This window comes from Molossus molossus, unplaced genomic scaffold, assembly GCF_014108415.1.
Source record: "Molossus molossus isolate mMolMol1 unplaced genomic scaffold, mMolMol1.p scaffold_m16_p_14, whole genome shotgun sequence".
In the NCBI taxonomy this organism is placed as follows: Eukaryota; Metazoa; Chordata; class Mammalia; order Chiroptera; family Molossidae; genus Molossus; species Molossus molossus.
In genome coordinates this window covers 40,103,918-40,129,250 of record NW_023425349.1, presented here as the reverse complement: position 1 = coordinate 40,129,250, position 25,333 = coordinate 40,103,918, and the positions used below count along the sequence as shown (strand labels likewise).

The following is a 25,333-nucleotide window of genomic DNA, read 5'->3' as shown; positions in this document are numbered from 1 at the left end:
ATTTTTTAATGAGATATAATTCATATACCGTAAAATTCACCCTTTTAAATTATACAATTCAGTGGCTTTTAGTGCATTCACAAAGTTGTGCAACCATTAATTCTACAACATAATTCCAGAACATTCTCATCATCCCCAAAAGACGTCACATACCCATTAGCGGTCGCTCACCCTGAGTCCCTCCTGTTCTCCAGCCCCTGGCAGCCACCCGCTGGTGTGTGAAGCGGAGAGTGACACCTTTCCCGGGCACTGGACTCCAGGAGTGTGTGGCTTTGTGTGTGTTTACCAGAATTTTTAACACTGAATTTAAACCATGGGCGTTACATGTATTCCAAGATTATAAAATACCCTCTCTTTTATCATAGAACGATTTTTGCCGCAAAAATGCTTCTTTCTTTATGCAGAAAAAAATACTTTTCTGTCACTTACCGAAGCCTGAAAATTACCATTTTTTCCTCAATGGTATGTCAGCATCCGCATGAATTGAATTATGTCCATGAGTTTCTTCTACACCTTTGATCTCAGCATGTGATTTTTTGAGAACTTAAAAAACATGTACACATTATGGTTTAAGACTCTGTAAGGACAGGACAAGTATATTTAACCAGGGAGTCCAAACTGTTCGTGGAAACTGTCCGTGGCGATTATGCTACTCAGTGGGGTACAGGCTGTCGTCTACAGAATCATGTCGGAACTGGAAGGGCCGGAGAGGTCAGCCGAGGGCCCGGAGGGACCGAGAGCACAGTCGGACCCCCGCTGCAGCTCTCCGCAGCTCTGTCCGTACCGCACCAGCTACGTAAGAAGCAGACAAGTCCCACAAGTTCTGTGCTCTAGAAATGAAGACTTCCCGGGCCAGGGGTTGGGGTTTAACCCTTGCAACAGTTCTTCATGTGGGATGACTGTTTGGAGCTGCTTCCCGTCAGGTTGGTAATGGATTTGCTGTCATCCTCATCAGTTCTTTTTTTCACTTCCCTGGAGAGAGGGAGAGAGGAAGAGGCAGGTAAAGGGAGAGGGAGAGGGAGAGGGCATTGCTGAGGTACAAGCCTAGACCATAACTGGCTCTGTAGAAATAAAAACAGCACTTCCCTCTGGACGTGGTCTAAATGCCTTACATTTAAGCACTGGCTCATTTACTCCTCATAAGAACCATGTGAATGTGTTGTACCTGTTTTACATTTCATATATGAGGCATTGCCTTAGGTCACAGAGCTGGAGAAGTGACTGAGATGGGATTCACAATATGCAGGCCGGCTCCAGCACCGGCATTCTGAGCACCAGACCACAGACCACACATGCACACACACACATGCATGCACCTGCATGCACAGACCACATATGCACGCACACACACATGCATGCACAGACCACACTTGCATGCACAGACCACACTTGCACACACACACGCACACACAGACCACACATGCACATGTAGATCACACAAACATGCACGCACGTACAGATAACACGTATACACACACATGCACCCACAGACTTCTCTCACTCTCTCCTGTGGGTTTATATACTTTATAGTCTGCCACACACACAGCCTACTCCTTAACACCCTGGACCTGGCTTCCATCCCTGGCTGATACTTGCTGACATTCACAAAAGCAATGACGACTTTATATCCAGTGATTCAGATTAGTCATGAAAAGTCCCAACTGTGCCACTTAGTAGCTGTGTCACTGTGAGGAAGATTAGCGTTCTAATTCTGAATTTTCTTATCTGTACAATGGGTAAAATAACCCTAGCATCCTCACGAGACAACTCACATCTCTCCTTTCTGGGACGTCCAATGGCCTCTAATGGCTACATGTCACATGGCTGCCTGGTCATATCTTTTCTGTTTTTCCTCTAATGTTAATTGCACAGCCTGTCTTTTCCCCTGGACGTCTCTACTGAACCATGTATGGGGCTTTCAGATGCTGAGTGCTTACTCAACCTGAAAGCAAACAGTTCATCTGAACTTCAGTTTCTTTAATCCACCAAAAATAAAGGCATGCCCCACTTCAAGAAAACTAGAAAGATATGATTGCAAACATCTCAAATAGGCTTAACGCAGGGAAAATTAAAATGCCTCACCAAAAACTACCATAGACTTAACAACTGCATTTTAAATGATTCGATTTCAGAAACAGATTTACACCCAGTGGGCTCAGCAACTGCGCTGAACAGATACATCAGCCTGAGCCTCCTGTGTTTCCAGTCACCGGTCAATTGAATGCCTGTGGCATTTGAATAAACTGAACAGCATTTAAAGCCTGTGGTTCTGTCAATGGCAAATGTTTTTGCCAATGGACAATCCTATCAGCACTCCAGGGAAATTGCGAAACTGCATTTCTAAGACAAACTTTTCCCGGGATGGAGAGGTTTTCTGAGAACACGCAGAGTAGCTCAGGTTGTTGACCACACGTTGGTGGCCTCCCTTCAGAGAATCCTCGGACAGTGCCAATGCAGAAACCCTTCCAGTTCAAGTCTCATGACCTGGAACGCCATGGAAGGGACAGTGCTGGGAACTGTCTCATGGGATGTAAATCGAAAACTCAGCGTGTTTCGCATTCTGCACAACATTCTAAAGGCTGTAAAACCTTACTTGTTCATTTAACCTGTGCAGACTATACCACTACCATTTAAGACTTGGGTCCTTTGACTTGCAAAGCTGAAGGCAGGGTATGAAACAAATTATAGTTTTTACTTCTTGATAATTTTCATACTTAATACACCACTAATAACTAAATTAGAGACCTCAAACCAGGCCATAATGCATAAGAATAAAAATTAAGAAACACTCCGTGGTGAGTGGTTCACAAGAAGCACCCCCGTTGCCGAAGCGCTGGTGACGCCAGTCAACCCAGGTCTGAGTGGAAGCTGCACCATAAACAGCTGCAGGAGCGAATGGGGACAGCCAGCTGGCAGCCTCTCCCGTCTTTATGACACCATAAAGGAAATCAATTCTGCACTCTGGGTGTGACCACGGCAATTTGGATCATTTAACTTTAATGGGACCCTACGAGACACTCCAGCATTAAATGGAGACTCTATTATTCCATGGAGTACATAGGTTGCTGTCTATAGAATCAGAACTAGAAAGGGCCTGAGAGATCCTTTGCTTCAGCCCCCACCCTCATCTTACAGACTAGAGATGCCTACAGGAGACAGCGACCTGTTCACGACTTCATAGCTGTTCAGGGGTAGCCTGAAGGCTGGACTTGGAGGCTCTTGACACCCAAATCCTCCAACGCTCTGAGCATCAGCCAACAGCCATGCAGAGGGCCTGCTCAGGAGCATCCTTTCTTGCTAGGACAGAGGAGCCATTCAGCACCGCACTGCCTAAGGCTACAGTATCAATGAGCCTGGTCCAGCCTTGGGCCCAACTGTGTTGTAAAGACCTGCAGGCCCTCCCCACACCCATCTGCCTCCATGGGCACATCGTCTCCCCCTGGGACCCTCATGGACATTTTAATGAAACTCTTAATACAGCCTCTGGAAAAAAGGAAAACACTTCCCAATTCAGCGAGTAGACCATCTTCAGTCCACTTCATGGACTCTCCCCACCCCATTTACTGAATGCACCTTGTCTGAAATGGCTGTGTACCCAAAGGTACAAGGAATCCATTATTTTACCTAATTTATGAAGGTTTTATTTTGGCTCTTGACAAATGTGGTATTAGCCCATGATTACCCTACTAATCACAAGCAAAAAAACATGTAATTCACTTAAACTTATATGTTTACATGTTTGTTTGCCTTTTTTCTACCTGTTCTAGGTCATACTCAAAGTTAGCACTGTTTTGCTTTAAACAAAAATGACGTCCAGTGTGGTGGGATTGATGTCAAAGGAGATAATGTTCAAAGACTCTGAGTCCAAGCTCAAGGAATCTACCAGGCCCTGCCACAAACTAATGCTAAGCAGGCCATTTAAGGTCCTGGGGCCTGTTTCCTGATTCTCTCAGGCCCCAGGCTCTCCAGGGCCCCAGGCTCTCCAGGGCCCCAGCCCATGCCTTCTCGTAATAGGGTTCTATTCTACTAAGCACTATAAACATCAAGTCATAAATACAAAAGCACCATTTAGAACACCGAGAGTATTTTAACTGTCAATGTATACTAGCAGAAGAAGCCAATTATCATATAGAAGTTAAGATTCCTGTAAAACCTCACAAGTGATCTACCTTATGCTTGGGCTTTGTCAGCAATTAAAGATCATTGACCTGGATTTTGTTAACACACATTTATATATATATATATATATATATTTTTTGTATGTGATATTTAATCCCTTTAGGCCTGTAAAGAATCTTTTTTTTTCCACTTATGGCAGAAACGTAGGCAAAAGAGATAAATATAACAGACAATGCTGTTATTTCCTAAGAATACTCTCAGGATTAAAACACACCTTTATATCCAAGTTCCTCAATAATGCAACATTCTAATCTACATTCCAAAATGTTGTTATTAACACCACTGCCTTCACATAATAATTACCTGTATAATAAATTTAAGAAAGTGCTTCCAACTGGCATGACACACACTTTGTTTTATTGAGGTTTTCTTTCCTTTACCCTGGAAAATGTCATAATACTTATATTCATAATAGTCTCTTGTGTTTAAAATCTGGTTCCTGGAAATGCTTCAGACAAGTGACTACTAGCTTTGTGGTGGCACTCTGCAGAAATGCCAACGACACCTCAGATGCACCTGCTCTGTTTGGCAGGAACGGTACCTTGCCAATGTCCATAGTCAACTTGCAGCATTACCAGTTCTGATAACATCGATGTTCAATTTTTTCTCTCACTACTACTGAATGAGAAGACAGTGTTTCCCATGTAGAGCCATGCTATGGTGGTAAAGTTTGACACGTGCACCAACTAAATGAAAATTCAATCCTACATTCAGTTTTCCAAATAAGAGACAAAACTTTACCGGGCAAGATGCAGAACAGCTTCCACGACATTCGAACCGTCTTTGGCACTTGTTTCGCAGAACAACGCCCCATAGGTCTACGGCAAAGAAATAGACACCATTAAACAAAGCCTGTGTTGCCCGGCTGGTGTGGCTCAGTGGTTGAGCATTGACCCCCTGCACCAAGAGGTCTCTGGTTTGATTCCCGGTCAGGGCACATGCCCAGGTTGGGGGCCCGATCCCCAGTGGGGAGGCATGCAGGAGGCAGCCAACTGATGTTTCTCTTTCTCTACCTCTCCTTTCCTCTCTCTAAAATCAATAAAGAAAAAAAAAAAAACAGCCTGTGTTTAAGTTTCCTGACATTTTAGCCTATAAATCGATCAATACAGTAAAATATTTTCCTGTTGAGCACACTGAGAGTGGCTAGCAGCTAAGAACCTGGATTCCGCGTTTCAATAATTAAAAAGAAAATGACTAACTGGAGCCTCATTATTCAAGAAACAGTTCCCAGACAGGGTAGATTTTAGTTTGTTTAAAAAAAACCACCACCTACATTACAAAATTTCATGTTCTAAGGTACTTATTTCCGATAGTGACACACGTGCTACCCAATGTGCACTATCAAGTCCTTGGAGAGAGAGAGAATGATAGCTTAAGGTAACCTCACACTCAGGAATTACAAGCCATCCAAAGTATGTCGTCTTTTGGCCAGCAGCTAACATCCCCTCTCAGGCTATCCTTTCCTACCAAGATCCAGCAGCGGCATGTTGCTAAGGCCAACGGACATTCTCTAGTCCTCTATTAATTATTCTTCGTTCCAGTGGTTATGGGTATGATCACTGATCATTTCACGCTCTGGCTTCACACCCTTCTAGTAACATTCAAGTAACGTTCCAATGCTCTCCAGCGGCTGACAAGACCTAGCCTGTACGTGGCCCTGCCAACCTGCCAGTCTTCTCGGACATTCTCTCTCACTCACAATGCTCCAGTTACCCTCACCTTCTCTCTCCGTCCACAATTCTCCAAATTCCCTCCCATCTCAGGACCTTTGCACCTGCTGTTCCCATTACCTAGGTTATCCCTTACCCCCATCAACCCCCTCTGCTGGCCGACTCCTACCTACCTTTGGATCTTAGGTAAAAGAGAGAGGGATCAAACACTGGAGGAACTCCACTGTGGGACCTTTGCGTACAAGCCCCCCAGTCCATAGAAAATTCTATTAAAAATCACAAAATGAACGGATTTCTAGTAGCAATGGGTAGTGCTGCTGCCGCTGCTGAGTTCTACAGTGATAATGCTTCGGGGTGAAACAGAGAATGCCTTTGAGGGTACAGGAGGGTATGAGTGATGATGCACAGACAAGCTTGGAAACTGGGAAATGGTGGAGAGGGAATCGCGTTGGTGTGGGGACAGAAATGACGAGATTTCTGAAGGGGCACATGGGACAGAGTCTGACAAGGGATTACATGCATTTAATGTCTGTCTCCCCCAGATAATGAACTCTGGAAGGACAAGGGCCGTGTGTTCTGTCCTCTGGTCACCACTCAGCACATAAGGCAGTGCTTGTCACATGGTGGAGACAGACATGTCTGTACTGAGTGAATCTTTCCTGTATTCATGACCTTGTTTTGACAGTTATCATATTTGGTTCACATTTCTAAAACATAAAACAAGATCTCCCCACTTAGAATAGTGACAATCAAACTTCTCTTTAGAGTGCACATGATATGCTACAGAGAATTCCTCTCACGGTGCTGATGACAGACAACGACAGCAATGTCACATCAGACTGCTACGGCATGACCTTCGTATCTGCCCAAGGTGCCCGATCCCTTGTAGGCTAGGACCACCGTGAGGGGGCCATGAACCACTGACACCATGATGATAACAAGAGGAGAAACATGGCCCACAGTAATCATCTGGACAGACGTGAGTTCCATCCTCTGCACAAATGCAAAACCAAAAACAATTTTAGACTATTGAAACTAAACACAGATCTTATAGGGAAAAAAATGCCTTCCTATTCTCTTCTAACCAGGTGACACATTGCACCATCTTCTGCCCCTTGGCATAGTAACCCTCTGGAAGCAAACCCATCTTTTGAAAACAGGACACCCATTCTTCTTCCTTTGCCTGGATCCCAGGACTAGAGGAGGATTCCAGGAACTGCTGAGAGTGAGGAGGAAGATGTGATCATGCTGGTTCCTCTTTGTCAACGATACTCAGTGGGAGGAAAGGATCGAGTGATCGACTTACCTCTATGAGGTATTTAATCCTTGGCGCAATGACTTATATTCATAAAGTGGGGGGATACTGGGAGTTCTGCCTGTATGAGGACAGAAGCCCCATCAAACGAGGTGGAGGCTCGTCAAAGCACCTCTCAAGCAAAGGCAGACAAAGCGAAAGGCCTCTTCCAACCCGATGCTCTCTCACGCTTACCATGGCCAGCTTCTCCCCGAAGTATGCTGCGACACACTTCTCCCCCTCTGCAGCCGCAGCATCCCGCAGATCGGCCTTGTTTCCTACCAGCATGATGGGAATACTCTCGTTGGCTGCATCCTGCCACGGGAAAAGAAGAAAACGTGCATCCATCAAACACTGCACAGGTTACGGCAGGGACGACAGCAGCCACCACGTCCAAATGACCTGGTGTGCCACGGTGTATTGATACTAACTTTAAACCTCAAAATCTCAAGAAGAACCAAATGTTTTCCTGTTGCCAGGTGAGAACACTGACATTCAAAGATTTTATATTTTAATATGTTTTTGTTGATTTTTTTAGAGAGAGAAGGAGGGAGAGAGAGATAGAAACATCGATGTGAGAGAGAAACATCCATCGGCCGCCTCCTGCACGCCCCCTACTGGGGATGGAGCCCGCAAGCCCGGCATGTGCCCTGACCAGGAATTGAACCAGGACTGCTCAGTCCATAGGATGATGCTCAATCCATTGAGCCACACTGGCCAGGCCATTCAAAGACTTTAAACAGAAACTTGGAAAAGCCCAGGCCAGGGTTTAAATTGACTGCATCCCCCTTCCCACTGTACAAACCAATTGAGACTTGAGAAGCTTGAATTCAGAATTATATCTGATGGTGGTGCACACACCATTCCCTACAATTTTACCCTGAACAACAGTGACAACAACTGCATGATCCCAGATACAAAACACAAGTAATCCCTCAGTCGTCACAGGACTAAAACGGAGTTTGCAAGTCCCACACTCTCCGCCGTCTGCTTCACAACACGAGCTGGGGAGAAGGCCCTCGAAGTCCACATTCTCCTGCGAGGAGCTGATCACCACGCTGTTCAAAGTCACAGCTTCTCGGGATGGCGCTTCCGCAACAGCACACGCAAACTGTCCCGCTGTCCCACTGTTCCACGTTCTCCGTGCAGCTGGGCGGGCGTGAGATGTGACCGCCCCACCCAACCTCCTTTCTACTCTCTGGCTGTGTGAAATCTGGCAACTCTATTCATGATTTTGCCTCAATATCCCTGTGTATAAAATGAAGGAGTTAGTAAAAGGTACATCCCAGCTCATCAGCCTACGAAGAGAATAAGAGACTCTACCCTGCCTCGCACAGAAAATTGGGCTTCTGGTTCCTCAACGAGAGAAGCAGCAGCCCTGGCTGAGCCCCGTGACATGACTCTTTGCCTAAGGACCCCGGGTACTCATTCAGCTTGGTGCCGTACCCAATGCAAGACCAAGAGATAAGCCTTAAAAACAGTGAAGTTATATCTGAATTCCCTTCTCTTCACACCACCTTCCTCTAACTGAAGGCCCCGAGTGTGCTAAGTGCAGAGAAGAGAATGAAATGTCCTTCTCCAAGCCTACCCCACCCACCCATTCCTGTGTCCTTGACAACCGTGCTCCCTGACTACCTGCTCAGGATCCAAGGGATGTCACTTGGAAGCCATTAACCAAATAATCTCTTAAGTAAGCCAAGAATCCCAGTATCTACATGACATCCCAAAGTCACACAGGTAAATACCTCCTTCAAGTCTTGACTCCAACAGCACCTTCTCAGGAGGCCAGGGCCACTAATGCAAACTGCACCCCACCACCTGCCCATAGGGCCCTTCACCCTGCCCTCTTTTTGCGACTGTAACATTATCACTGTCCATCATTCTATTTATTTTATTCATGAATGTTTGTTTCTTGTGATGTCCACAAGGATCGGCTCTTTAGTAACAGATATATTCCCGGGACTGACCAGCACCTGCAGAGAGGAGGTAATCCCAAAAACATTTTGAAGGTGAAAGAGTCACAATTCAATCTCATGTTTCAAGTGTCTCTACTGAACTTTTACCCAAATGTTCAATCAATAAATTATTCATGACAGATAAATAGATGGGCATAATTTTATTTTATCCATGATATTATTACAAGATTTTGTAAGCTAGTGCTTCACAGTCAAAATGAAATCATTGTTAATTCAGAGGGTCCACTCTCCACTGATATTCTACTTCTTCTCAGTTCTCCGGCCCAGCCTAACGATCACACGATTAGTTTCTACCCATGTACAGAGTGGCCATATTAACTGTCCCCACAGAATGTCCTCAGATTGGAGAGAGAGCGCCACGGCAGAGGTTCATTGTGCCCATTATTTTTCTAAATGCCGAGTGGTCTCCAATCTTTCCTCTATAACAAATTCAGTAATTCATCTCGAATACAGTTTCTTACTCTTCAGACCCTGTGAACGGTGCTACCAACAGCTGAAATGGTCACTTGCCCTGTGCAGGTTGCTCAGCAAACTACGGCAGCGGGCTCCTGGCACGCACGCAGCCGGCCACCACGGGCCCTCAGCACTGGGGCCCGCCCCGTCCTACATGCTGCCTTTTCTTCAGAGTAACCCAAAGGCTTAACATGAAAACTACACCCAGCAGTTTCAAGAGTAAAAAGTTCTGCTGTCATTATAGGCACTCGGGTGTATGAGTTAGTTGGCGTTATCCATTATTCTCTGGGCTCATAGCTCTGTCCCAAGGACCACTGGCTCCCTGGACTAGATGCTTCTCCTTGATGCCTGACTGTTCCTCGGAATTCCTTTCTTAACCCCGAAAGCCTCTTCTCACTCTGCCGTTCACTCTGATGCTTGATCTAGGGGGCAACCATATTGAAACAGGGGGTCCAACTGTAGGCCCTGTTCCAACCCTAACCTCTAAATAAGAAGCCATTCGCACAGGCTTTCTACGCCTCGGGTGTCTCATAGTGAAGATAACATGACATTTCTTCCTTTCCCACATATGTCACAGAGATGACTATAATGTGGACAATGTTATAAAATGAAAATATTATATAAATGTCAACACAACTTTGCTGTATTTGTCATTGTAAGTCACGATACTTCAGTAGGACAAAATGCACATTTATTTTATCACTAAGTTTTATCGCCAATTACAACGTCACTTCTCACATCACTTCTTTAGTTGGAAAGCAAAAATTAATTCTGTTTCTTTTTTTATATATATAAAGGGTATGAAATAGGCCCAATGGAAGAATCCAGACAGTAATAAGTTCTGTTAAGCTACCCTTGCACTTAATGTCTGTTAAAAATTATAGGTAATAGCCCTGGCCTTTTTGGGTTAGCTGTATGAGTGTCATTCTGTGGACCAAAGAGTCTCGGGTTCAATTCCAGTCAAGGGCATGTACTTCGGTTGCAGTTCGGTCCCTGGCCCTGGTCAGGTCATGCAAGAGGCGGTTACCAGTTGATGTGTCTCTCTCACAGTGATGCCTCTCTCTCCCTCCCCTCCCACTCTATCTGAAGATAAATAGAAAAATATCATTGGGTGAGGATTAAAAAATATTATAGAAAATATACCTACTTGAAAACTTGTTCTGACCACCAGTTTCAAGTTTTTCCCCAAGAGAGGACACTCAGCCTCAGCTCCAGCTGTAGTTTTCTGTTGCTTAGTAACTGCTGGCAGTACTCCAACTGTGGTCAAATCATGTCCTACTTTTAAAAATTATGGACCATGAACCCAAAGGATCTGAAGATCCTCAGATGAAAGACACTATCTCATCTAATCAGAAGAAAGCACAGACAGTTCCTATACACATTTAAAATAACAACTGGTTTTTCAGTGGTACCTCGGAATGTGCAAAGACCCAAATCACTGCCAGAGGCTGAGAACACAGTAGCTACAGAATGTGGGCCTCACACCAGGTGGTCTTTCACCTGTACATCTAGCGCACATGGAAGGCCCTGTGCACACCCAGCCCCAGAGGCCTCGCTTGGCAAAGCTGCCCCTTCGCAGGTGACCTGCCCTCCCACTCCCTTCCCATGTGGTTCTGATTTTACTTGTAAGAAAACCCAGGCGTTTCATCCCCAGAAGCTCCCTCTATTCCCGTCCTTGACTACGTGAGAACGTGCCCAGCTCCTGAGAGAGACCAGTCCTGCTGAGTGCCACCGGGAACTCTGCCTCTGACATCGGTCCTTGGTGACACCCAGCACGGCCCAGTGGGCTCTCATCACACTCCCTTCGACCACGAAGAGAACCAGCGTTTCCAAGACGGCCACCGCTGCCCGGTCGCCTTCCCACCTCTCTGCCGGGATTGCTCACCTCGATCATATCTACCCACTCTCGGACATTGAGGAAGCTCTTCTCACTGGTGACATCGTACAGCAGCAAAACGCCATCTGCTCTCCTGAAGTAGGACTTGGCGATGCTCCTGAATCTGAAAATGAGACGCAGGTCCGTCAGGGCTCTCACCCTCCATGTGGCGCCACCTGCTTCCTCGTCGTTTTGTGCTTTTTTCTCCTCTGCTCGAATAGGCCCCAGTCGAGAAAAGTCTGATGGCGGCGTCTCTCTGTGAGACAGCGTCTCCGGGGCCTAGAGTAACCCGTGGAAGGTAACAGGACGAGGATCTGGGCTACTGGCTTTTAAAAAGCCAATCATTTTCTCCACTAAATAATCTCAAGAATGTTTACAGATCCCAAAACAACCAGGACGAGGCTGAGAGCGTAATTTCTGAAAATTCCAGCCTCGGCAAGAAGCTACCCAAACCCGCAGGCAGGACACAAGGAAGGTGGGAGGAGCTGCAGGTCCGAGAACGATGGTCTCCGGGCGTGGGTCGGGTAGAACAGTGTGGAATGCCACAGTGCACCACACGCTTCCATTCACAGGGGTGAGGGGATCACTGGAGAAGCACATACTGCAACATATATCTTCGTCTAAACCAAGTGCAATATTTTATTGTGTCTTAATAGGGCCATGCCAGCCACAAGTTTTGTTTGGTTTTTAAACATTTTTTTTCCTTTATTGATTTTAGAGAGAGAGGAAGTGAGAGGGAGAGAGAGATAGAAACATCAATGAGAGAGAACATCGATTGGCTGCTTGCTTCCTGCATGCCCCCCACTGGGGATCAGGCCCACAACCTGGGCATGTGCCCTGACTGGGAATTGAACTGGTGACCTCTTGGTTCATGGGTCGATGCTCAACCACTGAACCACACTGGCCAGGCTTGTTTTTTCAATCCTCACTGGAGGGTATTTTTTTTTGCCACGGAGTGGGAAGGAGGGAGGGAGAGAGAGATCAGAAATATCAATGTGAGAGGGACACATCGATTGGTTACCTCCTGCACGACCCCAACCAGGGCCAGGGACCCATCCACAACTGAGGTAAGTGCCCTTGACTGGAATCAAGACTCTTTGGTCTGAGGGCTGACGCTCTAACCACTGCGCACCCGGCCAGGGCCACAAGTATTTTTTAAATGCGGAAGCTCTCAGTCTTCTAGAGAATATGAGCTCCATGTGGGCAGCTATTTGTGTCCGACTGAAAAGCCTTCTTGATGAATCTTAGCAGCCTAAACGGTGCCCGGTGCAGGGTAGGTAGGCGCCCCACACTTACTTGCTGAACTGGATAGGTTCTGCTCCCAAAGAGTTGGACAGTACTAAAACCTACAGTTACCACTTCTGGTCATTGGCAATACATGCAGGATTAGGTACTGTCACCAGAGGCGAGTCTGCTATTTAGTCTGTGCCTCTGCCCTTGACCCAAGGGGAGCTGAAAGGTCCTCTCTTCTCTTGTGCCTGTTAGTAGCTCCTCACACTATCACTGCACGCAGAGGTGCTTTCTCACCTAAACTCTCGTTAGGAAAGGGCACTCTCTTTTTCCTGAGCATGAGCTCAGTGGAAGTTTAAGATCCTTTTTTTCTCACACAGCTGATAAATAGGTGAAGGAGGTAAGGCAGTGGAAAAGAGAGCATTCTTGAAATTCGAATGTACCATATAACTATATGGCATATTGTAATTATAAGCATCAAAAACAGTGCGTGTGCTACGAAGCGTGTCAACACAGGCCGAAGCAGAGCCCGGGGCTTTGCAGAAAGCACTTGCCTCTCCTGGCCGGCCGTGTCCCAGAGCTGCAGAACCGTGCGCTCTCCATCTACAATGAGAGTCTTCATCTGAAAATCAACCCCTGAAAAGGAATGTATGAGAACCTGATGTAAATAATTCCACTGGTTTTTACTTTCAAGTTCTCTTTAATTGAGACAGAAGCCAATAAGCCAAAGAGCTAGCAAGGTAGAAAAAAATGAACATGGCCTTCATGGAGAATGACCTTCACATGCTAATTATAAGTCAGACCACTCAGGTGCACGCAGATGACCGTCTTCAGGCTGGCTGACCTGGGGAAAGATTTAGTCTATGGACAAAGGGAAAACCTACGTTCTATGTGCCCATGCAATTAGATGAACTCAATTAAATCTCTGCATGTGCACGCATGTACATCAATGTGTGTGGGTGTGCATGTGTGTATATATGTATATATGTACGTATATGTGAGCATGTATATGATAGGTATAAATGCCATGCTCTCTAGCAACTAAACCAGATCCTGTAGTCTTTTTATGAATCATATTGAAGTGAACTTTCAGCTTTGTTATCTTGAACAGTTTAATAAAGAACCATAAATTTATAAAGATGGCCACTGTGAAGAGGGTAATCAATCTTTCCTAACATTTCTGGTTATCAAAATAAGAACAATTTAGATAAAGAAAATAAATGATAATTTGCATATCTTCAACTCCTTTTACTGATTATTATGTAAATTTGGGAAATGGGGACACTGTTTCTTTCCTTGTTCTTAGGGACAGTACTCCACTGTGAAGGGGGGAGGGTACACACATCTGGCTACGATTTTGACCACAGTGACAAACTATCCATTAACAATGTCATTTTACCAACATCAAATGACATCTTACCAGAAAAGCTTTCCCTGACCGCCCTGTGTAAAAGTGCACTCTCCCCGAACCCTTTTTTTTTTAATTTGTCTTCATCCATTTCCCTCCTTTGGAATGTAAGTTCCCTGTGGGCAGGGATGCAGTCAATTCTGTTCACTGTGTACCCTCAGCGCCTACCACAGCCACTGACTCACAGTAGCCTCTGGAAATGCGTGCTGAGTAAGTGAGCCTGTCATCTCAGGCTCTGAGCGCGGGTTAGCTCATCCGACTGGCTAAGTAGATACCTCTGTCCTTTGTCAGTCTTCCTTCCCTAGAGCCAGGCCTTCGGCGAAACAGAAGAGGGACGTTCTACAGACAAGGACACACACACACACCTATATCTATATATATCTACAGATACATACACAGAAAAAGAAAGAGACTGATCTGTGTATCTATGCATAATCCCCAAAGAAAAGAAAACCAAGCTAAAGAAGGTCATTTCCCCATTTATATCTGAAAAAGGAACCATACCCAGGGTGGCACTTGTATTTCCTCGAAATTCATTCTTGCAAAGTCTCATGAGGAAACTAGACTTGCCCACGGCAGCGTCCCCCGCGAGCACAATCTTGTAGGCCTTCTGGGAGCTGGAAGAGGTGTTATCGTCCACCGTGTCTGTCTGGGGGAAGAGACGCAGTGGGTGATAGAGGCAGTGCCAGCTTCCTTCCCGATAAGTGACAAGGCACAGAAGAGTGTCTGTGTTCAGGAACAGGTGTCTCAGAAACTACCTACCTGGGGTGAAAGTGCCAAGATGGGCTTTCTTGGAAAACTGACCACGCTGCCGTCACTGACAGACCCCTGGGGCTTCCAGTCCAAGACGGAAGCCATGCCTTCCGAACTGTACGTCTCCTCGTCCCTTATATCAGGAACCTGTTTTTTTAAAAAAAGAAGTTCACTGTTAAAAAACAAAGCCTCTCAGCACACACACACATCATAGATTAAAGAGAAGAAAAAGATACGGCTGAATCTCCAGTCACTGCTGTTATGAAATGGAGTGGCCCCAAACGGCGATCTATGAGAAAGTCTCCTTAATTTGGTGGAGGAAAAACAGCAACATTCTGCCTAAGTTTATAGTTATAACCTTTAAAATGGATTCTCATGACAGATCAAAGTCAAACAGGGTGGCCACTCTCCATCAGAGAGGAGACTCAGGGGAGCAGTGACGCGGGGGCTTACGTCTGTGTCTGAAGCATCGCCCGCAAAGCTCTCCTGCGTGCCGCGCGGCCCCTCGAATGCTCTCTGGTGTTTGTATTCCACTTCCGAGTCGTACTCGTTGGAATCTCTCAGGGTGGACAAGCCACTGTCGAAGCAGCTCTCGGGCAGGCTGTCCACGTCACAGTTCACCCTCTGCATGGGGTCACAGAGCGCGAGCGAGTCACAGTCCTCATCCACGTAGGAAGAGCGGGATGACCTGGAATGGAGGGGGGAGGACACTGCTTTCCCTGAGGGCTCGCCATGCTCAGGACCACATGGGCCAGAGGGACAGACTGGATTCTCCCTTTGCCAGGAGCCACAGACAGCGTATTCCATGATGAAGCATTGAGGGAAATAACATGTCCAAAGCCATATCAGTTCATCCCATGCAACAATCAATTAAGATAAAGACACTCCAACATTTAATAAGCGAAGCAGTGTTTTATTTTTAAATCACCTTTATTTCCTGATACAAAAGTTCCCAGAATCTAAGTGCAATCTAAAGTTGTATTAAGAAAAATAAACGTAGAACACATGAACCTTGCCACTCTTGCACGGTCAGACCACCTTCTGGACAGTGCGTCCACTTCCGGACAACATCTCTACTTAAAAGGGAGGCTGACAACCGGGACAGGAAAGGCAATCAGGATGACATGACCCTCAAACCCTCGGGTGTGAGAAATGGTTCAGTGTACTTAAGTCTCAATGGTTTTTCTCTTCAGATAATCGAAGGGCTGATGCATGAAGAACACATTCTCTCAGGTTGCCCAAGGCAAAATAAGGGCCAACTGGTAAACTTTTCTGGGAGCCATACTCCCAATGATGACCAATGACAGGCAATTAGAAATGTATGGGCCTCGAACGGTTTGACAGATGAGATGGGTTTTCTGCCATTCAGTGTTGACACACAGTCTGGAAAGACCCTACAGGAGAGGTTTCAGAGATGGGGGCTAGAACTTCTGACTTCTGTGATCTTTCCTTTTGTGAAACTCAAACAGGAGAATCTTGGGGAAAATGGCATATTTCCCTATTTATATTTGCTCTTCTGTTTACTTTCATAAGAATCTAAGTTTATATTAAAAGTAAAAACAATGGCCCTGGTTGTTGTTTGGCTCAGCAGTTAGAGTGTTGGCCCACAGACCAATCAGTCTCGGGTTCAAATCCAGTCAAGGACATGTACCTCAGTTGCAGTTCATCTGGCCCTGGTTGGTGTCGTATGGGAGGCAATCAGTCTATGTGTCTCTCTCATGTCCATGTTTCTCTCTCTCTCCCTCCCACACACTCTATCTGATGATAAATGGAAAAATAACCTCAGGTGAGGATTAAAATAAAAGAAAAGTAAAAACAATAGCCAGCTGGTATGGCTCAGTGGATTGAGCATCGTCCCATGGACTGAGACGTCCTGGTTCGATTCCCAGTCAGGGCACATGTCCTGGTTACAACAGCCTCGATCACCCGTAGGGGGCAGGCAGGAGGCAGCCAATTGATGTTTTTCTCTCACATTGATGCTTCTCTCTCTCTCTCCCTTCCTCTCTAAAAAAATCAATAAAAACATTAAAAATAAATAAATAAGATAAAATAAAAACAATGGCTAGAATTGATTTAGTTCTGCTTACACACTGGGCACAATCCTAGCTACTGGGCATGCATGGGCTCATCAGAAATGGGGAATGGGCAGGGTACATGGGTCTCCAGATATGAAAACTAATGAGATGGATATGCTTAGAAAAAACAGGGTGATCTTAATAAAAGTATACGCCATGTAAATCCAGAAATCAAAATATTTTAGTGCCTTTAGCAAATGTTTAAAATTAACTAAAATGATGATTTAAATACTATACTTTACCTAAATATGTTGCTCAATTATGAGGCCTTTTTCCTTGGACAGGAAATTCACACCAAATCTCAATCATCTAGCTGGCTAGGTGTGTATGTGATGTGTGTATGTGTACAAATTCTTTTACTATTTCATCATTTATGAAACTCTCCTGAAATTGATTTTAGGTTAATCTGTAAGGAACCTAAGAAAACTATTCTCATTATAATAGAGTACAAACTTCTTTGGTTTCCTGTCATTGATTAGAACTTTATTGTTTTAACCTATTTGTATCTTTCATAAGGAATGAAAGAGAAGTAAAATCCTGAATTGAGAAATCACCTCCATGAATATCTCAACTCTCAAAACACAGGCACAGATCAGACGTTGCCAAACTCAACTTATATACGTACTATTTTAAAAGTAAACTATTCTTACCCACCCAGAGAATATTTGCATTACAATTGAATATCTAAAAATATAAAACAACTTATATTTTCATTATAGTTCTTAGAAAAGCATAAAACTAAAAACAAAAATACAAGTTAAAATCCAATAAGGTCAAGAAAGTAATAAAATTAAATTTATAATATGCTTTTAAGTTTTTATATTAGTATCAAAAATAAAAGAAAATCTTAACTTCTTCTATCCAACTAGTGACTTCCTGGAAAGGAAGGTCAGAGGGACCACAGCGCCCTCCATCCCAGGGTGGTGAGCACAGGATGATGTTGGTCCCATCTCTCTGAGCCGCTGGGCTGACAACTTGCCCCTCAGAAGCTAATGTTGAGGAGCTTAGTCGTGTTATAAGCCTTATTCATGGTGTCTACTGTTCTCAAAAATAAATCATGATGCACTTTCTGGAATAATTTCAGTTATATATGTTCTCCCCTATGTGCTTAAAATTAACCTTAAATATCAAAAGTCCAGAAAAATGACGCAATACCCATACACATTCTTAAAAGGAATCTCTAGTTCCCAATAACAGAGCAGCCAGCCATCTATAAATCAAAAAATCCATTAAATGTTTTTATTTCAGCCCTGGCTGGTGTGGCTCAGTTGTTTGGAGCGTGGCACACCAAAAGGTTGTGGGTTTGAGCCCCAGTCAGGGTGCATGCAAGAGGCAACCAATCAATGTTTCTCTCTCTCTCTTCGTCTCTCTAAAAAAATTTATTTCACAAATCAGTGGACAATAAAAACATCTGATATATAGATAGAATTTTCTTAAAAGTGATCACCAACAGCCTTGGCGACAGACCTTCCTGAATGGGGACCTCTCCATTTTTCTATCAGCCGAATATTAAATACATTATTCTTTAGAACAAAGGTCCCCAGGGGGTGAACATGCATCGAAAGCTCCCTGCGAGATGGAGAGATGTGCATTTTGTGCATTCAACTCCACTTTCAAACCCTGACTTGTTCCCAAACTGGACGAGTGTGTGTATTCACACGTGTACACACATAGCATCTTTTAGTTTTTACTGCTAGATCTCACGTTGTAGTAGGGCCACTATTTCACCACACTAAGTAAAAAATAAAGCTAAAATTTTGACCTCTGGCTTCTGTGCCTCCTTTGATATGGCAGCTTACAAACATCTACTAGCCACTGCTGTTTGCTTGAAGTGCCCTTTCCCTCGAACACAGCCTACATAATATTATGCTGAGCTGGGCAATAATTGCTGAGAGTCTCAACATCATATACCACATCATCATATACCGTAGCTCAACTGGCTTCCCTGAAACTCCTCCTACTGAGTCCACTTCTAAGAAACAAGACTCGGCATGAGGTAAAGTTGAGCAAACATAAAACCAAGTCATGATAAAATCTTAAGGAAATCACTCTGCCCCGTCTGCAACATTTTTTACTTTGATCTTTACGCATTTCATGTTTCCAACATTTTTAATATGTTTTTATTAATTTTTTAGGGAAAAAGGAAGGGAGAGAAAGATAGAAATATCAATGTGAGAAAGAAACATGGATCAGCTGCTTCCTGCACGCCCCCTACTGGGGATCAAACCCGAAACCTGGGCATGTGCCCTGACTGGGAGTCAAACCAGGACCTCTCTCTCGCTTCTTCTTCTGGGACGATGCTCAAACCACTGAGCCACACCAGCTGGGCTTTGTTTCCAACATTTAAAGTAAAAGTATTAATACAAATAAGTGCCCAAAATATAGTTTATTATTTTAATTTACCCCTAAGGAGATTTATTTTCCTTTCAGTGTTGATCCAGAATTCAAACAAAACATAAGTAACATACCTGTCATAGCCCAGAGGTTGAGGAGAATGACCATTAAATCTGGGACTGCTCCTAGAAATTGTATTCCCTGGCGATATGTTATTTATGCGCTGCAATACATAAGTAATGTTATGTTACCCATGTAAGCATATTATTTATGTATGTTTTTTAAACTGTAGTATACTAGTTAACTTCCAATGTAATTAAAAGTTTGGTGTCCTACATAAGCAAACATGAGCACAGAAATGAAGGGGGAAAAATTAACAACTGCCTATGGTGCTTCCTCCTCACTGTGTCATTAAGTCTGCACCCTACCTCGTAAGCCATAAAGAGGCACCTGCTTCCTTAGGTCTACCAGGACCATGACGTACCAACTCCTTCTTCTCAATCCATAATTTGGCTTCGTAACCCTTCCATACCCAAAGCTACGCACTGGGACCCCAAACTTGAAGCTGGGAGAAGGGGCTTTCTGGCACAGAGTCCGGGGTTTTGCTTGTTTCTGCAGGAGGGTGTAAAATCCACAGCCTCCACTCTGATCATCTCACTACCATAAAGAATACTCAGTGTGTGTGAACACACTCCTTAGCCAGAAGCTCCCTGTCCCTCCTCTTCCCCGCGAGAGACTTCATTTGTACCTCCACAGGACTGCCCACTTTCTCTTCCTACTCCACCACAACCCTGCCAAGACCAGGTCACACATTCTCCTCCGGTTTCCTGGACTGTCCAACAAAGAGCTGGTTAACCTCCAGGCACTGATTTCCTTAGAGGGGTCATGCATTTTTTTTTTTAATTTGAGAAAATGTTGCCCCCTTATATTATATGGAATATCTTCTTGTGATTTTAAGTCCTCCCCTAAGAACATACAAGACTTTCATCAAAATATGCTACCACGAGACAGAACGCGCACTGGAAATTCTGCTGCGTACCAGGGACCTGTTGAACTTGCTGTAAGTGCTTTCGAGGGCACTCCTCAGGCCGTCGTTGCTGTCGTGCAGTTTCCGGTTAGCTGTCCTGCAGAGTCAATAAATAAAGCAGATAAATCGATACGGGAAAGTATCAGTGGGAGTAAATGTCCCCACTTATCTTTCAGGCTGTGATGTTCAGAACAGGGAATTACCACCTCCTGCCACTTTCTGCCTCTTCCCTTCACACCTCATAAACTAGATCATAATCCGTCACCAGAAGTACTACTTAGTGCACGCATCACCTGTCTTTAAAGATCTCAAGGCACATTAGGAAGCATGAGCTGCTCCGTGGGGCTGCTCTGGCCTCGGGTAGCTCCGCTGCATGAACAGGTTTTACGCTGGGCCCGGGCCAGCACCAGAGCCGCTCTCTGCCCCCTGCACACAGCCTGCCCGTGGACGTGGTGTGTGATGCCACACTTGCTCCTGGCTACTCCTGCATCCCACTCCTGGCCCAGGGCTGTGCCACAGGCACTGCTGTGCACCTGTTACAGGCCCCGACGGTGACTCTGCGTTCAAATCCCAACTCAGGCACGTCCTTTCCACACGAAAGGACTGACAGGAGTTAGTTAACCTGTCAGAGCCTCGGCAACGTCTTCTACGAAATGAGGATAATCGCAGAGCCTCTGCCCTGGAGAGTGGCTAATCTTTCCCTACTGAAGGCGTATTCACCCTCGGACCGCACTCACTGGACGGTTCCACTGGGAACACTTCCTGGGCCTTCCTGGTCAGGCCGACGTGCTCTCCAGCGTACACATCCCTCCCTCCGCCCCACCCCTCTCATTCAGCATGTTATATTTCTATAACCATCGACCAGTCTCCGTCTTCTTCCCTCAACTGGCCCCATCAGGGGAGCTACTTGCCACCCGACCCTCAGCTCCTAGCACACCTGACCCACAAAGGTGGTGAGTGAGAATCTGCTGAATGAATGAATAGGATGACGGTAAGACATCAGGTCTGTAATTGCCACCGGTGGGAGTTAACAGCCATTCAAAGATAATGAAAAACTGTGCCCAGCCTGATCTCACTTCATTTGGGGGAAGTGAAACCAGTAGGAACCACTGCACGGGTAGAAAACGGAGAGGGCGGGAGAGGGGAGATTTTGTGCAGAGGGTTTGAGAGGCTGGAATTACCACTGCACCCAGCTGTGAAGTTCACAGAGTAGATATAATGTGAACAACAGGGTTTTTTAAAAACCTAAGAGAAATTATACACCTCACCAAGCCCCATGAACGGTGAAAGGGTGAGCTGCATGTCTGGTGCTGCGGCCACCTCTCGGGTGAGCTGCAGGGAGAGTCGGGAAGGCTGGGGCGCTGTTCTATACAAAGGCGTAATAAAGACACGCTGGACATGTCACTGGCTTGGAGACAATTACACTGCAGTGTCTGCATCTGGGTTAGAAACGTCGGACAGCTAAATGCAGCGCACTAGACGATGCCCACACGGACGTGGAACCGAGCCCTCAGGTCCAGCTGCTGTTACATGCGGCACATGTTTTAGTCACCAAAAAGAAATGCAATGTAAATGGAATGAGCATTTTGTATGATAACTTACTGGAGTATTTCAATCTGCCTCTCAAGACTATTTCGATCTTCCGTGTACTCTCGGATTATTTCCAGATCCCTGTAAAATTATATTTTACGTTTGCATGAGAATTAGGTGTTCCGTCCTGCCCTCTCAGACTCTTTCACTCTTTCAAAGACGTGTGCCCCTGACCACGGTTTCCACCTCAGCGGTGCTCCCACGGGGGGGGGGGGGGGGGGGGGCGCTGTTCAGCCACCTCCTCTCCTCGGGACTCCACAAACACCCGCCCTCTGCCTCCCTGTGCAAGGTGCTGCTCACCGCCCCGCCCACGCAGCACCGCCAGCCCTTCCATCCCCACCCGGACCTGGCTCTGCCTCTCACTGGAATGAACCGCTGACCTGTTCCTAGCCCCTCTCCCGGTTGGCTCTCTCACTTCTGACCCTTCTCTGCTCATCCCAAACCTCCTACAATCCCAGCCCCAGCTATCTCCTCCTTTCTCGCCATTCCTCCTCCTCTCCTCGCCCCGCCCACTCCTGCCCCCCCCCCCCATCCTGAACCACAGAGGAACCCTCAGGTTGGGGTTTGCTCCATTCACTACCAACTCTCCCTCACTGATTCCTCTGTTGCTTTACTATGAAGCCCTGGCCTCATCCTCAAAAAGTCCACTCTGAACACCAGTCACTCATCTCCAGCCCATACTCCACCTCAGCCCCATTTCTAAGCAGACAAACCCCTCAACTAGCTTCCAAAACTCTCGGGATATCAAATTTGGTCCATAGTAACCTGTCCATTCTCTCTCTCTCTCTCTCTCTCTCTCTCTCTCTCTCTAAATCCTCACCCAAGGATATTTTTCCATTTATCTTCAGATACAGTGGAAGGGGGAGGGAGAAAGAGAGAGAGAGAAACATCGATGTGACAGAGACACATCGACTGGCTGCCCCCTGCATAACCTACTAGGGCTGGGGACTGAACTGCTACCAAGGTACATGCCCTTGACCAAGATCAAACCCTCGACTCTCTGGTCCACAGGCCAACACTCCCACTGTTGAGCCAAACTGGCCAGGGCCATTCACTCTCTTAATAAGGCTAAAATGGTATGACCACTCTTCCCCAAACCAGTCTTCTCTGTCCCTATGTTCTTGTTCCGACATTGGTTAACGATGCACCTGGAACATCCCTACACTTTCTCTTCCCATCTGTGAAATGGGGATAAGGAAACCCCCGTGTCGTCGGATACTCTGTGGACTGAGTGAGCGAACACTCGTAAGTCCTAGGGCAGTGCCAGGCAGTGGCACCTTCGATACTGGCTGATGTTACCTCCACCCCCTTGACCAACACAAACCCACTCCCCGTCCCAAGGTCACCTCAAGCGTCTCCCCTTTAGTAAAGTCCTTCACCTCTTCTGAACTAAATCAACATGTTGTCTACCACCTCATGGCAACGAATCCACCCTGTGGCACGGCCAGTGGTGGTCTTGTTTCTGACACTGTTCAGCTCTATGTCAACTCTGCAATCTTCTAGCTTTTGATCTTCCTCAACCAAATTTCAAGTTCTCAAAGAGAAGCACAGCATTTCTTTTTTATATACTCCACACTCAAAACTCCTAATTTAGCTCAAGGGCCTATATATAGCAAATAATTAATCAATGTTTTCCTGCTTTTCATTTCAAGACCTTGATTCTGATTAAAGTTTGCAAACAAACAAAAAACAAGGTATTTCCCCAAGTGTACATATGTGTGTGTGTGTATATGCATGCATATAGATGCATTTCATATGCACATATGTATATAGATGCATTTATATGCAAATGTGTGCATGCAGATATATGTATTTTATATTTGCACATATATGCATTTTACATATCCCTCTGTGTGTGTGTGTGTATACATATAAATACACGTCTCTTTGTGTACATTATTATATATCATACTGCAAAACTAAAGCACAACAAAATAAAATTACTTGCTTAAGATATCTACTTTTCCCTTTTCTTATATTGAGGAGCCAATATTTCTACCTTCAAAGCCCTTTAATTAGCACTGACTCTTGACACGTTAGGTCTACTCTTCTGCTCTCAGTTAATTCAAACATTTATTAAGCCCTGCGCTGTCCCACCCAGTCAATAATGAAACTAATTAATCTGTATAAAAACACACACACACACACACACAAAAATCACTAGGAAAGCTGACACTGAAAGTAAAATCTTTAGAAAGCAAAGACAATATCAGTGAAGTTAATAAACAAGCCATTATTATTACAAAGCTGAGCTTCATCCCCATGGCTGGTTACCTAAATAAACATCCCACTCAAACTGAAAAAAACAAATGTGAAGTTTCATACCTCTCAGAATTCAGACTCTGATCCGCATAATCACTTTTCAAAGCATCTAATTCACTCTGAAGAAAGGCTATGCTTGTCTGTGCTTCTAAAAGATCTTTCTTAACTTTCTGGTTTTCCTGGAGAAAAGGAAGGTGCAGGTCGTGAGACTCAGCTCCTGTGCCAGGGAGGGAAGAAGTGTCCTGCAGTGTAATGCCCCACGCGTCGCTCTCACCCACCCACAATTCTTCCCGACATGGTATTCAAAGAACTAATTATCAATTCAAGGTCATTTGAAATTATTATAAAGTATTAAAGTGTTAAAAATCTAAATCCTCAAAGTTGCTCATTGTTTTTTTTAATATTTGACATTTGGTGCCAAACTCCAACATTCAAGAGTTTGTCATGATGTCCTTTGTTTGACGTGTCACTGGAGAATTCACTGAAACCAAACATTTAAACATCTGTTTAACTTCACGAGAGCCATGAAACCACTGACGAAAATTCTGTGAAATTAATATACCTATTACCAGGTAGTCTGGCTACTTTTTACTACAAATCCCATCTTCCAACATTTTTAAGTTTTGCACTTAAAAATAAAACAGTGTGGTTAGAGATTCTGTAACATATATGTTTTTGAATTTTGGGAAATTCTAAAGGAATTAGAATTCTCTAAGGTTGTCTTAAAGAATTTTTGAAACTTAAAAAATGTATCTAAAATTTTTTTCTTAAAAATAAATTCACTGGAGGCCAACTGAGCATATGAGTTAGTCTTCCTTCCCTTTAGAGATGCCATTAACATGAAATACCAACAAAATAAACCAATAAAAGTGAAAAGAATGGAAGAGGGGCCCATCTGTAGCCAAGTGATTTAAACATTTCTGAAAAAATGGAAACTGGACAGAAACGTGCTGACGAAGGAAGAGTCGGGAAGGGGCCCAGAAGTGCACGCGGAAGGTTCTGCAAGGAACCAAGAAGAGGCCGTGGCCAGGCGGAAGCCCAGAGAGTGAGCGGATACATACGCTAAGCCACCTGCCCCTCTAGCCCACGCCCGCGCTTACCCTAGGAAGGAACAGCGGATAGCCGGAGTTGATTGCAGCAGCAACAACACAGGGCCTGCCTTTTCATTTAAAAAACTGTATGACTCCTATAAGGAAAGCTAAAGCG

General features: G+C 45.1%; 1 protein-coding gene across 1 annotated transcript in view; it reads right to left on the bottom strand.

Moving 5' to 3' along the window:
- Positions 1 to 817: 817 nt before the first annotated feature.
- RASEF (RAS and EF-hand domain containing) overlaps positions 818 to 25,333 on the bottom strand; it is a 64,247-nt gene continuing 39,731 nt past the window's right edge. Inside the window, exons 6-17 of the mRNA XM_036261880.1 lie at positions 24,191 to 24,306; positions 21,878 to 21,946; positions 20,288 to 20,372; positions 19,383 to 19,471; positions 15,293 to 15,527; positions 14,849 to 14,986; positions 14,591 to 14,735; positions 13,233 to 13,314; positions 11,458 to 11,572; positions 7,339 to 7,458; positions 4,921 to 4,997; positions 818 to 972 (exon numbers count right to left, since the gene is read on the bottom strand). Of these exons, the coding sequence (XP_036117773.1) occupies positions 867 to 972; positions 4,921 to 4,997; positions 7,339 to 7,458; positions 11,458 to 11,572; positions 13,233 to 13,314; positions 14,591 to 14,735; positions 14,849 to 14,986; positions 15,293 to 15,527; positions 19,383 to 19,471; positions 20,288 to 20,372; positions 21,878 to 21,946; positions 24,191 to 24,306 (1,377 nt within the window). The 3' untranslated portion in view covers positions 818 to 866. The remainder of the gene's footprint in view (positions 973 to 4,920; positions 4,998 to 7,338; positions 7,459 to 11,457; positions 11,573 to 13,232; positions 13,315 to 14,590; positions 14,736 to 14,848; positions 14,987 to 15,292; positions 15,528 to 19,382; positions 19,472 to 20,287; positions 20,373 to 21,877; positions 21,947 to 24,190; positions 24,307 to 25,333) is intronic.